At 40.4% G+C, this 13,585-nt stretch overlaps 1 protein-coding gene across 1 annotated transcript in view; it reads right to left on the reverse strand.

Annotated features, from left to right (window-relative positions):
- The window catches only part of SLC16A10 (solute carrier family 16 member 10), a 74,051-nt gene that overhangs the window by 8,152 nt on the left and 52,314 nt on the right, over positions 1-13,585 (reverse strand). The window contains exon 4 of the mRNA XM_051613139.1: positions 231-374. Within this exon, the coding sequence (XP_051469099.1) occupies positions 231-374 (144 nt within the window). The remainder of the gene's footprint in view (positions 1-230; positions 375-13,585) is intronic.

The following is a 13,585-nucleotide window of genomic DNA, read 5'->3' on the forward strand; positions in this document are numbered from 1 at the left end:
TAGGAAGCTGACATGTTTCCTTAGCATTAAAAGAGGAAAAAAAGAAAGAAATCAGATCCCTGAACTTTGTACCTAAGGTTCCAAGTATCAAACCACCATGCATTGACTTTCCTACAGTTTTTTAAATTCCTCAAATTTGAATCTCCAATCAGTTAATTCCACTTACTTAAAATAGTACCTGCAACTGAAGACTTCAGAACACTGTATATTCCTTCAGGATAAAGACGTACCTGTAAATAAACTTTTTTTGCACCAGGAATATAATCTGCAACTCTGCCAAAGACCAATCTGCCAACTCCTGAAGTAATGCCCAGACACAGCAGCAGCACTTCTTCTGGCACGTTGTTACCAAATCTGTCTTTCACGTGCTTCATCTGTTTAAAGAGACGGTTGAGAAAATCAACTGGCTTTAGAACTAAAAGGAAGGTAAGCCTTAGAAAACCTGGGTTAAACAGAGGTAATATGTGAATCTCAGACTTACAGCTACAAATGTTCAACTTACTCCGCTTGTACAGATTTTAGAATCAGTTTTGCACTGGCTTTATCAGTATGAAGGGCAATAAAATAAAATCAACCTGAAAACATGTCATTTTATTCACAATTAAGGAGCTTCATTCAGGAAAACAACAAGGCTGCATCTATTACCAAGAAAAGTGAAGAGATCCCAGGAGTTGTCCTCCCCTACCACATTGAACTTACTGGTCACAGGCCTAACACAGAGCCCCAGAGGATGTCTGGGACTGGTCCCTGCCCTGGCTGGGGCAATGCTCTGGGGTCTGCAGGCACTGAGTGGTTACTGAGTCTCACCACAGCGCGGTTCTGTGCACTAAGAGATACACACCAAACTTTCAGGATAGCCCAGGGCGGGAGCAAGAAGCAGTGGGACAGAGAGCTGGAGGGGCTCCTCCAGGCTGCCCCATCCTGCCATCCATCAGCATGACCTGCTGGGACAAGGAGGAAGAGGAGCAGGAACTACCCCAGGGTCAAACACAGCACCTCCACACGCTTCCTTCCAGGAGAGGGTGCAGCTGCAGCAGCAACGAGCTGGGCAAACTGCAGGCAGGATTTATCAGCCACCTAAAGAACTAAAGCAACTGACCAGCAGTCCCAGCACTACTGACCATCAGCTACCCTGTGCTGAACTGCCCCTGTCAGTAACATGACCCAGAAGGCCAGAGTTAAAGAAAAATGGAGAAAGAAAAACCGTAAGACTGGCTTGATGCATTGGGATTGTTTAGGTTGTCTGGTTCCACCTTGCTTTTTGTTTGGCTGTGGGTTGTGTTTTGTTTTGTGTGTTGTTTTTGTGTGTTGTGTGTTTTTTTTTTTTAAATCAACCAGGAAGACAAGAAGGTACCCACAGGAAGGACCTTCCTGCACAATCACTTTTTGAAACACACTTGGCAGCACCAAATATGTCAAAGTGAGCATTAAAGGGCAGAGAAATCATTGGCATAGTCCTGCCATCTCTGTGCTCATAACTAGCTCCAAACAAGCAGCTGTAAAGTCTCATTGGTGTAAAGAAGCAAACAGAAAAACCTCTTTTTAAGGAAAGATGTAGTAAAAAGATTTGAAAGATAAGGTGGCCACAGGCTGACAGACAAAAGCTGCACACCAATTTGTGTTCTTAATTCTGATGATGTGATATTATTTGCATCTAAGGAGTTCTTATCCTCCCATCTATAAAACTGAAAAGCTCAGTTTTAGTAAATACTTCTAGAGCAAAATAGTTAAGATTGTTTCCTGGCCAGAGTGTTCATACACAAACAGAGCCTTTTTTCCCGACACAAACAGCATTTGCTGAGTGATGGCCGCTTTTCTAAAGTATAAAAATCAGCTGCACTTTGTTTACATGTCACAGAAAGTCCATTAACTCTAATAATAATTTGCCCAATATAATTGATTTTGTCAGAAAGGAAATAAAAAATAAGGGTTAGTGGTTTTGTTTTTAAATAATAACTTCTGGCCTCAATTGAAGACAGATGCTCGCCCTTTCTATTTCTGAGGATTGTTTTTTTGCTCTTTAAGACACATTTGGGAACAGAATCTGATGAAATGTTTCTTCTGGAATTATATTTGAACATAAGATAACTTGTTCTATTTATTCTCTTTCTGTCTAAGGTGAGAAGAGGAAAAGCTGACAGTTTTCCCACCCCTACCTTTATGTACCTCTCAACACCTGCTGGCCCAGCCAGCAAGAGCAGTCAAGGTATTTTCTTTCCTTCTTTCCACCTGCTCCACTTCCATGTTTCTGCAGCCTCTTGCTTGTTTAATTAGCAGACCTGATTCATCCACTCCCTGGAGGCTTTTCAAGAGGTGAGATAAAGCTCTGTGTCTAGATAAGTATTAACCCTGCATCTGCAACTGAGTAACTGGCTGTCTCAAAGCAGCACTCTCAAGGGTGAAATGCTGTCTTCTCTTAGACCAAGGGGGGAAAATACTGGACTCAGTCAACTCCTTAAGTAGGAAGATAACCACTACTCATCTCTTATCTTCAAATATCTAAATTAGTATTTATTTTTTTAGCTTTCACTCCTCTTAAACACACCATGACCTTAAAGAGAGCTTCCATCTCAATGCAAAGAGGAATTTCTTCCCCAGGGGGCAGGCCCTGGGCAGTGGCACAGGCTGCCCAGGGAGCTTGTTCAGTCTCCTTCCTTGGAGCTTTTCCAGACGCAAGTGCACAAAGCCCTGAGCAACCTGGTCTGATCTCAGAGCTGACCTTCCCATCCTCAGCATCACATTCAATCTCCAGTGATACAGTCACTAAGCAAGCTGTAACTAACAGCAGTATTACTAACCAAATATCTGAAAATACAGGGATTGAGGATTAACTCAGTAACTTACACAAGTGCTATCTATTTATGTACTCAGACATTTCTTGTAACTACAGGTTAAACATACCTATTTATTTATGATGAAGCATCTTACACTACATTCAGATTTCCACAGGTTTTTAATGGAAAAATGCCAAAAAATCCCATGATGGGCAATTACTTGTTGACTTTCTCAGGCAGCACCTCATGCATCCAGGCTGTCCAGCCAGGCAGTGATTGTCCTCTGGATTTTGCCTGTTCTCAGGAACTCAGCTAGCTCCTCACTCTCAGCAGAGCTGTGGGCATGCTCAGTCACAGGTCTGATTTTTCCAAAGGTAGTAAAAGCCTGGAATTTTGCCTGAGTCAATGAATACAAGGTTTTCCAGACTAGCACAGTTTCTTTATGACTTCTTTAATGATTCTTTATGGCTTTAAAATGAGTTAGCTTTGTACAATGCAGTTTTCCAAGCCAAGACACAGACAGTGGACAATATAACTGAATGCATCCCTGGCACCTGCATTTTACCTTGTAGCCTTGCTCCTTAGTACCAGGATAATGCAAACAAACATGGATCTTGTTGTCCAAGCTCTCATTCACCACTTGACAGTGGCTGGAATGTGTTCAGATACACCTGTCTTGGCTAACCTCTCTCCATTGAGCCAAGATCCTGATTTTGCCAAGATCTTCCATTCAATGCACATACATGGGGAGGACTTTTTCCAGGGTGTGTAGTGAGAGGAAAAAGGTGATTGTTTTAAAATGGAGGAGGGGAGATTTAGACATTAGGAGGAAATTCTGGAGTGTGAGGGTGGTGAGAGCCTGGCCCAGGTTGCCCAGGGAAGCTGTGGCTGCCCCATCCCTGGCAGTGTTGAAGGGCAGGTTGGATGGGGCTTGGAGCAGCCTGGGCTGGTGGGAGGTGTCCCTGCCCATGCAGGGGTTGGAACTGGATGATCTTGAAGGGCCCTTCCAACCCAAACCATTCTGTGATTTCAGCTACATTCATGCACTGAACAAAATACAAAGCACTCTGAGTAGAGCTCCAGTTCCTTTTTCCAAACACAAAAAACCTGAATCTGAAAGAAGTGAAAGTAATGAACTAGCAAGAAATAATTCTGTCAACTGCTTTCCTCCTGTGCATATTCCATTTTGGAACTCCCAATCAAGTAAAGCTTCAGTAGGCTAAAGCAATGCCCTTCCTGACTAGAAGGGATAGCCAACAGCAGTGCATAACCTAGAAAAGTCTGAGCACATAAACCCCAGCATTTCCAAGTCTGGATGCAAGGCCTGATGTCTGACACTGTCCTTACACTGGTTCTGAATGAAAAAAGGGAACTTGTACAGAGTACTACTGGTACCATTTATAAATTGGAGATGTTATTCCTAACTACTCCAAATTAACAGCTTTCTGAAAGAGCTGGGGGAGGTTCTTTTGATTTTTGTTTTGCTTTCCCAGACAGGAAAAGAAAAATTATAGCCTACACAAACTGACTTTTCATTATTCATACTTTCCAGCACTGTGAGAGTTCTACAGAAACCCAGGGAAAATTGTGCTTCCTTGGAATGCAAAGTGGTGAGCCATGCCTGTAAGTAGCACACACAGAGCTTTTCATGAGGTGCCAGATGAGTATAAACACAAGCTGACAGGCAAACTGTGATCAGACACTGAGTCTATCATAGGGCTCATGGTATAGAATCTACCTTGAGGTATAAGCACTTGAAGTATAAGCACTTATACTATCCAGAGCTGTTTTAATAAACTTGTTTATTTTCAGTACTAATTGGCCCTCTTAGCCATGCAACAATTATAAATCCAGACATCCAAAATAATTCTAGACTTGCATAATCTATGAGATTTAGCCATTCATCTAGCCATGGCAATACCTCCATTGTCTGTCATTTTGATTATCACTACTGTGGCCTTCAAAACCACAGTGTTATTAGAAAACATGATGGCCTTGTCATTCTGTTACTCAGGTTTGTTTTATTTTTCCCCAAGCTGTAAGTGCAAGAAAGGACAAAAAAAAAAAAAGACAAAAACAAGTGCACATCCAAGATGTCCAAGTAAGGGTATTAGGAACCGACAGGACACAAATAGAGTGAATATATGTAGAAAAAATAGCTGTTGATCATCCTCACACCTACAATTAGATTTTTTAAAATTTCAGATAACTAAACTTTAGGTTTGTTTCACAAAGATCTCCTGAGAAAAGCACAGCCCTAGTGATGGTGTGCCCAGATCTGTCTGTACTAGGAGTGCCATCACATCTGCCACGTGCCTGAACCAGCCAGCCCCCCAAAGGCCTAAAGAAAAATAGTATCTCTTGCCTTGATAAAGTTTATCAAGAACTCTGCAGTGAACTGTCCTGGAAGAGTGAAAGTTTGAAAGGATGGGCTGAAAAACATAGCATAAAGTAACTGATGATATCACTCCTTATTCCCTAACAGAGCAACTTGCCACAAAAATGGGGTGGAGGGAGGAGTGGTGAGGGAGGGGAGGAATAAAGCCCGATAAGTAAGAACTGAAGTGTTGCCTACACGTGAAGGCAGAGTTAAAATGTCAAATAGCTTCCCCTTTTAAAGCATTTTTTTAAAAAAAAATATTATCATTTGTGACTACAATCCAAAACATCTAACAGGCAACATCATAAACTGAGTATTGACATAGATTTGGGGATGGGGGGGGGAACAAGCACAAAGAAACAACAAAACCCAAACAAATGAAAAACACAACCCTGATTTCTCTCTATTACATGGCAGGCAGCAAACCTTGAAAACAGGGCAAGGACAGATGTAACAAGTCTTGACTTTGGACAGTGTTTTGAAGTTCTCTCAAACATAGCTCTCATGAGCCAGTCTGGAATACACAACTTAAACAGAACAACTGTAAAGATGGATGTTCAAGTGTTTGGAAAAAGCTGCTTTTAATTAGTCATTCGTTGCAAAATTGAATATATCAGAGGCAGCTCCATAAAAACCTACCCAAATCTACCACTATTTAAGTTTCATTAAGGATATGGACAATGAAATAGAGAATATACTTATTAAAATTGCAGACTACATCCAATGATGAGTATTGCAGGTGCTGTACAGAAAACAACTGGAATTCACAATTATCTTGGCAACCTAGCATCTCAGTCAATAGTGTTAAATAAATATGAATAATTTCCATTAAAACATTATGAGGTAAATAATACCCAAAAAAACATTACATGAAGTGAAGCTCTGGTGCAGGAAAGCAAGATGGAAGCACAATCTGGCAACAGCTCTTTAGAAAGGGAACTGAAGTCTTAGCAGATTAAACTCCAGCATATCCTAATTATTCCATCATCCTGCAAAAGTAAGAGAATCTATGAATTCCTGACATGACGTGACCTTCACGTGCTGCTCAGGACCAGCAGGGCCTCAGCTGAATTATTGTGGCCCATTTTGGATGTTACTCATTAAATACACAGACCATGTGTGCAGAGTCCAAAAGAAAGATCTGGCAGCAAGCAGAAAATGTCCTAAACATGACTTATAAAAAAAAGATTTTCAAGGAGAAATATTTCAAAACGGTCTTTTATCAAAGTAAGTTTGTACTGAAAAAAAACCAACCTGTAAATTGGATACAGTACTGGGATACATCCAGCCTTAGTTTGTGTGATTCAAGAAATTGTGAATCATAGAAATTAATGTTTTGGGACAACAGGAAATGGCTTCAAGTTACACCAAGGGAGGTTAAATTTGGATGTCAGGAAAAACTTCTGTACAGAAAGGGCTGGAAGGTGCTGCCCAGGGAAGTGGTGCAATCCCCAGCCCTGAACATGTTTAAAAGTCCTTTAGGTACAGTGTTCAGGGACAAGGTTGAGCAGGGGGCTGGCAGAGCTGGGTTAGCAGAGTTAGGTTACAGCTTGGACTGGATGATCTTCCAGGTCTTTTCCAACCCAAACAATTCTATGGAATGATTTGATGGATGTCTCAGTACAGTCACAAATACACACTTACTGTTATAACTTGAACACTTTAAGTCCTTGGCAAAACTCTGCTGCACATTTGCTTAAAAGCAACCTCATGACTGAAGGAAGCAACTTCCTGACATCACCACTTCAATTCTAGAAGTGTAACACAAGTAATTACTTTCAAATCATTGTGGCATTTAGTAATGTGATAAAGTGTTATCAGGTTATAAATTTTGCAATTACAACTGAGCATATTACATGCTATGCTCTGATTAAGGAATTATGGAATATCAAAAATCTGGATTAAGACAGGCAGTACAGATATCCAAAGTAAGGAGAAAAATCTTTCAGTAACCACTGATGAATAACACTCTGTGCATTGGACTTATTAAACAAACCACTTTGACTAACTGTAGGCACAATTTATGATGGATTCTCAAAGCAACTAATAGAAGTGAAACAACTAAAACCTAATGCACTGTGTTCTCTATCATATTCAATTAAAAGTTTCTAGTATGGTTTAACTTTATTTAGCATACTAAAGTAAAATGTTATTGCAAGTCTGCTGCTACACATCCAGTTTAGTCTTCCTCAGCTTTAAAAAAGAAAAAGAAAAACACATCTATTGTAGTATTTTGTCTAATGCTGATAATGCTTTGGCCTCGAATTCCAAAGAAATTAGGTTAAATTACATTAGTCTACTTAAAAATAAAAATAGAATACAGAGAAGGGAAATGTAACAGCATATGCTATTTTTCCAGAAATATGTGCAAATGTATGTTAACAAAAGTGTTTTGCTTTTTAACCTAAGAACTCTTAGTAGTTACACTTATTTCAGTTAAATACCTAATTTTCTTCCTTTTTTTTTTTGCCTGAATTGGACATTACTGGAAATATTACATCAATTTTGTAGAAAGCATATATTTAGCTCCTGAAAATTCAGTTCAGCAAAGCTGAAGGTAAACTTTCAGTTGATTAAATGGGAAGACAAGAGGGATAAACTGTGTATGAACCAATTAAATGAAGTTGCAAGTGGGAAAAGGAAAGGGTTAACACCAGTATAATTTTAAAAAGGCAAGACCGTTATTAGGATATTGTATTAGCTACAGTGTTTACATGTCACAAAAGAATGTCATCTCACTGCTAATCTTAAATGCCTGGCCTTAGCCAGGTAATCTTCCTAACCAATTAAAAAAAAGCAATTATTTCAGAGGCAGTTCAGCGGCCTGACCCTGATGCTCCAAGTTGTTCTCTGGGGAGGAGCTGCTTGTGCTTTGAACTACAAGGACTAGTCAGTCAAACTAAAGGTCTTCAAGAAAAGTGAGATGAGTACCCCTTGGAATGAAAAACATTTTGAAAGACAGCTAGGAGACCAATTCCAGGTCTCTGGAATATGCCATGCTGACAAGCTTCATAGGAGAGAGCTCATGTTCTGTAGCTGCTCAGCAAGGAAAGTGGCAAAGGCAAAGGGAAACATTGGAAGTTGGGAAAAGATCAGAATGAAAAAAAAAAAGCTCATTGGTGTGAAAAGAAAGCAGCTTTTTGCAGAAGCCCCTTCTAAAAGTTACTAACATAAAGGCTGTGTTTCTTACCTATCTTGAAGAGCAACAACATGATAAGCAACTAAATTGGAGTTAATGGGTTAATAAAAGAGATTCATTCATCTACCTACACATTGCAACACTACTGTCATCTCCCAAGAGAGGTGGACTTCCTTCCTGCACAACAGAATCTGTGCTACTTCTATCAAGTCTCTCAGGATTAGACTCCTTAAACCACAGGATTTAGGGAAGCAAAATCAAAACACAGATTCACAAACCTTTATTCAGCTGCCATATAATTCTTAGGGCATCCATGACACTTTGATATTAGAGATCTACTTATGGGTATGCTCAGAATCACCTCAGCTTTGACAGAGCTGGGTGAAGTGTCTGTCTCATTCTAGGGGGAAACAGGAAAAAAAAACCTCTCTCAAGAGTCTCAACTGTAGATGGAAGTCCCAGATACACTGCCAAATATCTACCAGATCAAGACCCAGAGAAATTGCATTAATTAGTCATATTTTCATTTAAAACACAATAAAAAGAGATAATAATTATAGTCTCCCCTCCTCTTAGAGAGATATAGCCCTGACACAGGATATATTTATGTTGTTTTCTTTCCTGCCTGGAGCAATCCAAAACCACCTCTCCCTTTTCCTAGAATACATTCTGCTCAGTACTAATGACAACTTTAAAGACAATCATCAGAAAAGAACTTGAAATATAGCTCACACCTTGGCAGTTACTGGCAGTCAAGTGGAAAGAGCTAGATTCCAGGCTTTATTCAAAGGAAAAATCAAAATACAAGGAAAGAGATTCACAAGTCTGAACAGGATTTAAAAAGCAAGGAGCACTTCTATGCAGCTCTTCCTGAAGCAGAAACTGGACACAAGAACTGGTCTGTAGATGAGTGAAGGGAAGTTCCTAGTTTAATTTTGGTGATCAGTTTTCTTTACTCTGTAAAAACCAGGAAAAATCATCAACTGTGATCACAGGCTTCTGGGCTCTTGTGGAGCTTGAAGAGTTTAGTTCAGGTCAAGATCCTTCAAGCATCCAAAGACAAGATGCTGAGCTGACCATTAAAACAGCACATTTCAATTCAGCAAAACCAAAATCAAACAACCCAATTCAATCTGAATTTGAACTATATGCTCCATTTGCTATTAGAAGAGTTTGTACTATGCAAGAGTCCATCAAGTACTGTGTTGGGAGCCTGATGCAAAGGAAATCATCATGTAAGTCAGACCTTTCCTTCTGCTACTATTGCACAGACCTGAGGAAGACTGCTTTGCTCTTTCCCTTTGACATCACCTTATTGTTTCTACCACAGCATACCTGCTGCCTAAAATATTTTTTTTATTTTAATTTACTTTTACTTTTAAAAAAACAAACAAAAAATATTTATTTTATTCTTTTTAGTTTCTATTGTTTCTGTACTTAGGATTTTTATTCTCCCATATTCATCTGGAAAACATATTTTAAATATGTTTTCATAATAACAAGTATAAGGCAGGAAATAATTTCTTTCTTCCCCTCCCCAATGTCAAAAGTGGACAATGTGGCTGAGAATAAATACTGACAGATCAACATTAAGGGATACTGGGAAAGAAATAGGTGCACAGGATAATTACAGAAGAGGATAAAGGGGGAAAATTTCACTAACCTGAGCAAACTGCAGCAGATGTTGAGATCTGAAGGGAGATAAATGCAAAGATTAGAAAGGCAAGTAAAGCATGAGGAGACACTGAAGGTTTGGGGTCTCAGAGATACATGTGCTTTATCACTACGTTGGACTTTTATGAAAACAGTACCTTGTTAGTCTTCCATTGGAGACAGAAATATGGTAGATCAAGTGGATGAGAAAGGTAATAGTGCTAAAATGGACAGCTATTCCTACAGCTCTAAACTGTTTAGATTATCTACTGTATAGAGAAATAGCTGTTGGACACACAGTTACATGTTAGTACTGGATGTAATTTAAAAGATACTACCCTATCATTCCAAAACAGAGAAAAAGCAGGTTCTGGGAAATAAAAGATGTCAGAGAAATGACTGATGTAGCAGAACTGAAGACATGAACAGCTTTCTTGAGCAGCAGCCCATAAAAGCAAGCGAATGCAGTGATGGAGGCTGATTTCTTTCTAGTTTGACTAAAAAAATCCAGACATTCCAGTTAAGATATTAAACATTATTTTACACCACATTTTAAAAGTAGCAAATTTATGAGATAATACAGGTGGTTCAAAAAACAGAGAGAGTACTTACCTTACAACAACTGAGTTTGTTCAAGATGTGCCACCTGTGTGCACTTTACTGTGGCTATGCATGAGTTTATAGGTTTAAGCTCAGAGATTTCTGGTTACTGGAGCCCATACAGCACAACAACACACTTTCCATCCTGTTCTCAGACAAAGGACAGAATTGGTATCTGTGCTTCTGTTTGTCTGCACTGTGGAGTCCAGGGGCACAGGAGGAGGAAGATGCAAGACTTAGGACTATGCACACAGAACGCACAGCCTGAAGAGCTTCATTTACTGCAGGGTCTGTAACCCCTTTCTACCGTGGCTCCTGCACATCCCACTGCAGAGAACAGAAAGCAACTACCCCCATCTCTGCAGAGATGGCCACCCTTGCAAGGGCAACAACCAAAACTCTGGTTTCTCAGATGAGGCGTCAATCTAGAGACGTCACATCTGACAATATTTAGAGAACGTGACTTTAGTAAGCAGGGCTTGAAGAGTTACAGGAAGATTTGTAAGCCAGGTTATGGGTGATGACCAGGGTCTTGTTAAGCAGAATAGTAGCTGCTGCAGTGAGATTCATCCTGACTATCCTATAGCTTGTCCAGATACAGCAGCTCAGATCTGCTTGCAGAAGCTTGGGTGGTTTCTGTACCCTTCATATTTCCCAATATAATTCTTCTTCATGACCCAGAGCTTTTGCTGGGGGAGAGTGCAGTGTAAAAGTGGAAAATGACTACTTTTCTGAATGGACAGAATAAAGAGACTGTTTTGTCCTGGATAAATAAGGCCTTTTAGAAACTGAGCATATGGAAATGAATACAGTTTTCAAAGTATGTCACAGGAATTTCAAATAAGTTCCTAGAAACACTGGGTACAGAGGATCTCATGAGAGCTTGGCTCTTCACTTCTCCAAGTTGGCTGCACAGGAAGACAGTTTTTACTGGCCCATGTTCTAGGGGGAAAAAGTTCACACACTGAATTTGCACAGCAGAATCTGATCTCTTAATGACAAAAACAAGGCACATCACTGATACCGAGTGGGAAATGGGTAGAGACAAATCAAATAGCTGGCTGGTAAGGAGCAAAGCTGAAGGACAAATCACCCCAGTCCAAGTTAAGAAGGCAGTCCAAGGAGATAACACACTTGCAGAATAGCTAAATCACAGGCAGGCAAGGATCTTACACTACAAAGGGGAAGGAGAGAATCAGATCAGCAAGATCTCCAGACAACAACAGGAACAAAAATGGGTGTTCCAGCAAAAGATAGTAAGTCTAGACCAGCAGACAGCACTATCTTTTTGTCTAAGGACAGATGATGTGGGCACAGCACTAGACCCCACAACTTCAAAACAACAAACATAGAAGATGTGGAGTCAGACTAAGCCACAGAGAGGACAGACTAACACTTATCTGTCTGGTTTTGTGATGCTGCCTGGCAAATGAGCTTGTTTTTATGTGTTTAGAAGTTCTTGGGACTGACAAAGTGCTTTACAGAGATTCCAACCATCCCCTCCCAGGAATAAAAAATGTGTGTCTTGTTAAGATGGTGAAGATTATGAACACAGTTAAGCTTCCATCTGAGAAGCAGATGCCTACATGAATTAGCCTTTAAGCATCCATCATCTGTTCTGACAAGAAATATCTGAAATACTTTGCTTGAAGGCTTCTCTATGCAGCAGAAGGACCCTGACCTCTCTCTCTGATAACAGAAAATACAATTGCAAGATTGTCCAGGGCTACATTTAAGCCCAGATTGTCTAGAGAACAGATTCATAAGTTCTAAAAGACAGTTTACATTTTGAGGGCACTGTATCTGTCGCTACAACCAGTGAGCTTCCCCCAGTGAACTCGTTGCCCTGGATGTCAAAAGGAGATTCTTCAGACACTTAAACTCTTCTAGAATTTCAAGAAGGCAACAGCATATATATTAAAAATACCTGCCTGTGGAACAGGCTAAGCTTTCAACAGCTCACATGTGATCACAGATGTAGCCTGGCATGTGGCACAAGGTACATTTGTGTTTTGATCTGCAAGTCTGAACAGGCTCTAGAACTCACTGCAAGAGAGATACACGTTTGCAAATGTGGAAGGAGGCCACCATAACCTTCATTGTGCCAAGGGAAAAGGTTTGACTTCCTAGGGTTTAAAAAGCTTATTGAGCTTTTCAGTCAGGCCTCCAAATATTTCACTACTACATATTTTCTGTAGAGAAGACCTGTCTGCATTAGCTACAAAGACCTGGTTTACAACCCTCCAAGCTGTCAGTAATTCAAATGACAAGGGCTCTGGCCCTGTTGATGGTTTTAACTTCATACCAGCTAAGGAACTGCACAGATTCAATAACAGAATTGCTGAGTTCTGAAAGCTCAGACATAAGAATCTCAACTACATTTAACTTCAGTTTGCAGCTGAACAGGTTTCACCAAACCTATTATTTTCTGGAAATGAAAGCAAGTAATTTCCTGTTCTCCAGGAAACTTCCTATTGTAAAAGATATCATTGGAAGGACAGCTGAAAGACCATGGGAGGTAATGAACAGGAAACAAACTGAACTGGAAGAATTATCCAGATGAAAGAGAGCCCAAGATGACTAGGTAAGCTGGGTAACTGTGATCCAAACTCTCAGTGTGCCCAGTGGTCTCCAAAGGGTAACACAGCAAGGCACTCCATCCATCACAGCTGCTTGTGGGCTGAGCAGAGCAGGGGATTGCTGGCCTCAAAACTGCTTGTCAACACTGGCACTTCTGCCCAGCCCTTCCTAAGGTCTGCAGAAACAGAAGGTGGCTGAACTGGTTTCCTTCATGCAACACAGAACACCACAGGGAGCAAGGAACCTCCTCAGAATTCTTCCAAACACAGTGGTTTTCATACAGCAAAGCACAGCTTTATGTGAGAGGACATAAAACACCATGGGAAATATTTATTTCCCAGTGAAAACCAGCTACACAGTGTCTGCTGAATAAGCCTGGCTGCCAGCAGAGGCTAACCTTGGCTTCACTGGAACAAAGTTTCCCCAAGAACCTGTAAAGGCAGCTTACCAGCAGAGCCT

Source organism: Apus apus, chromosome 3 (genome assembly GCF_020740795.1).
Source record: "Apus apus isolate bApuApu2 chromosome 3, bApuApu2.pri.cur, whole genome shotgun sequence".
Taxonomy (NCBI): Eukaryota; Metazoa; Chordata; class Aves; order Apodiformes; family Apodidae; genus Apus; species Apus apus.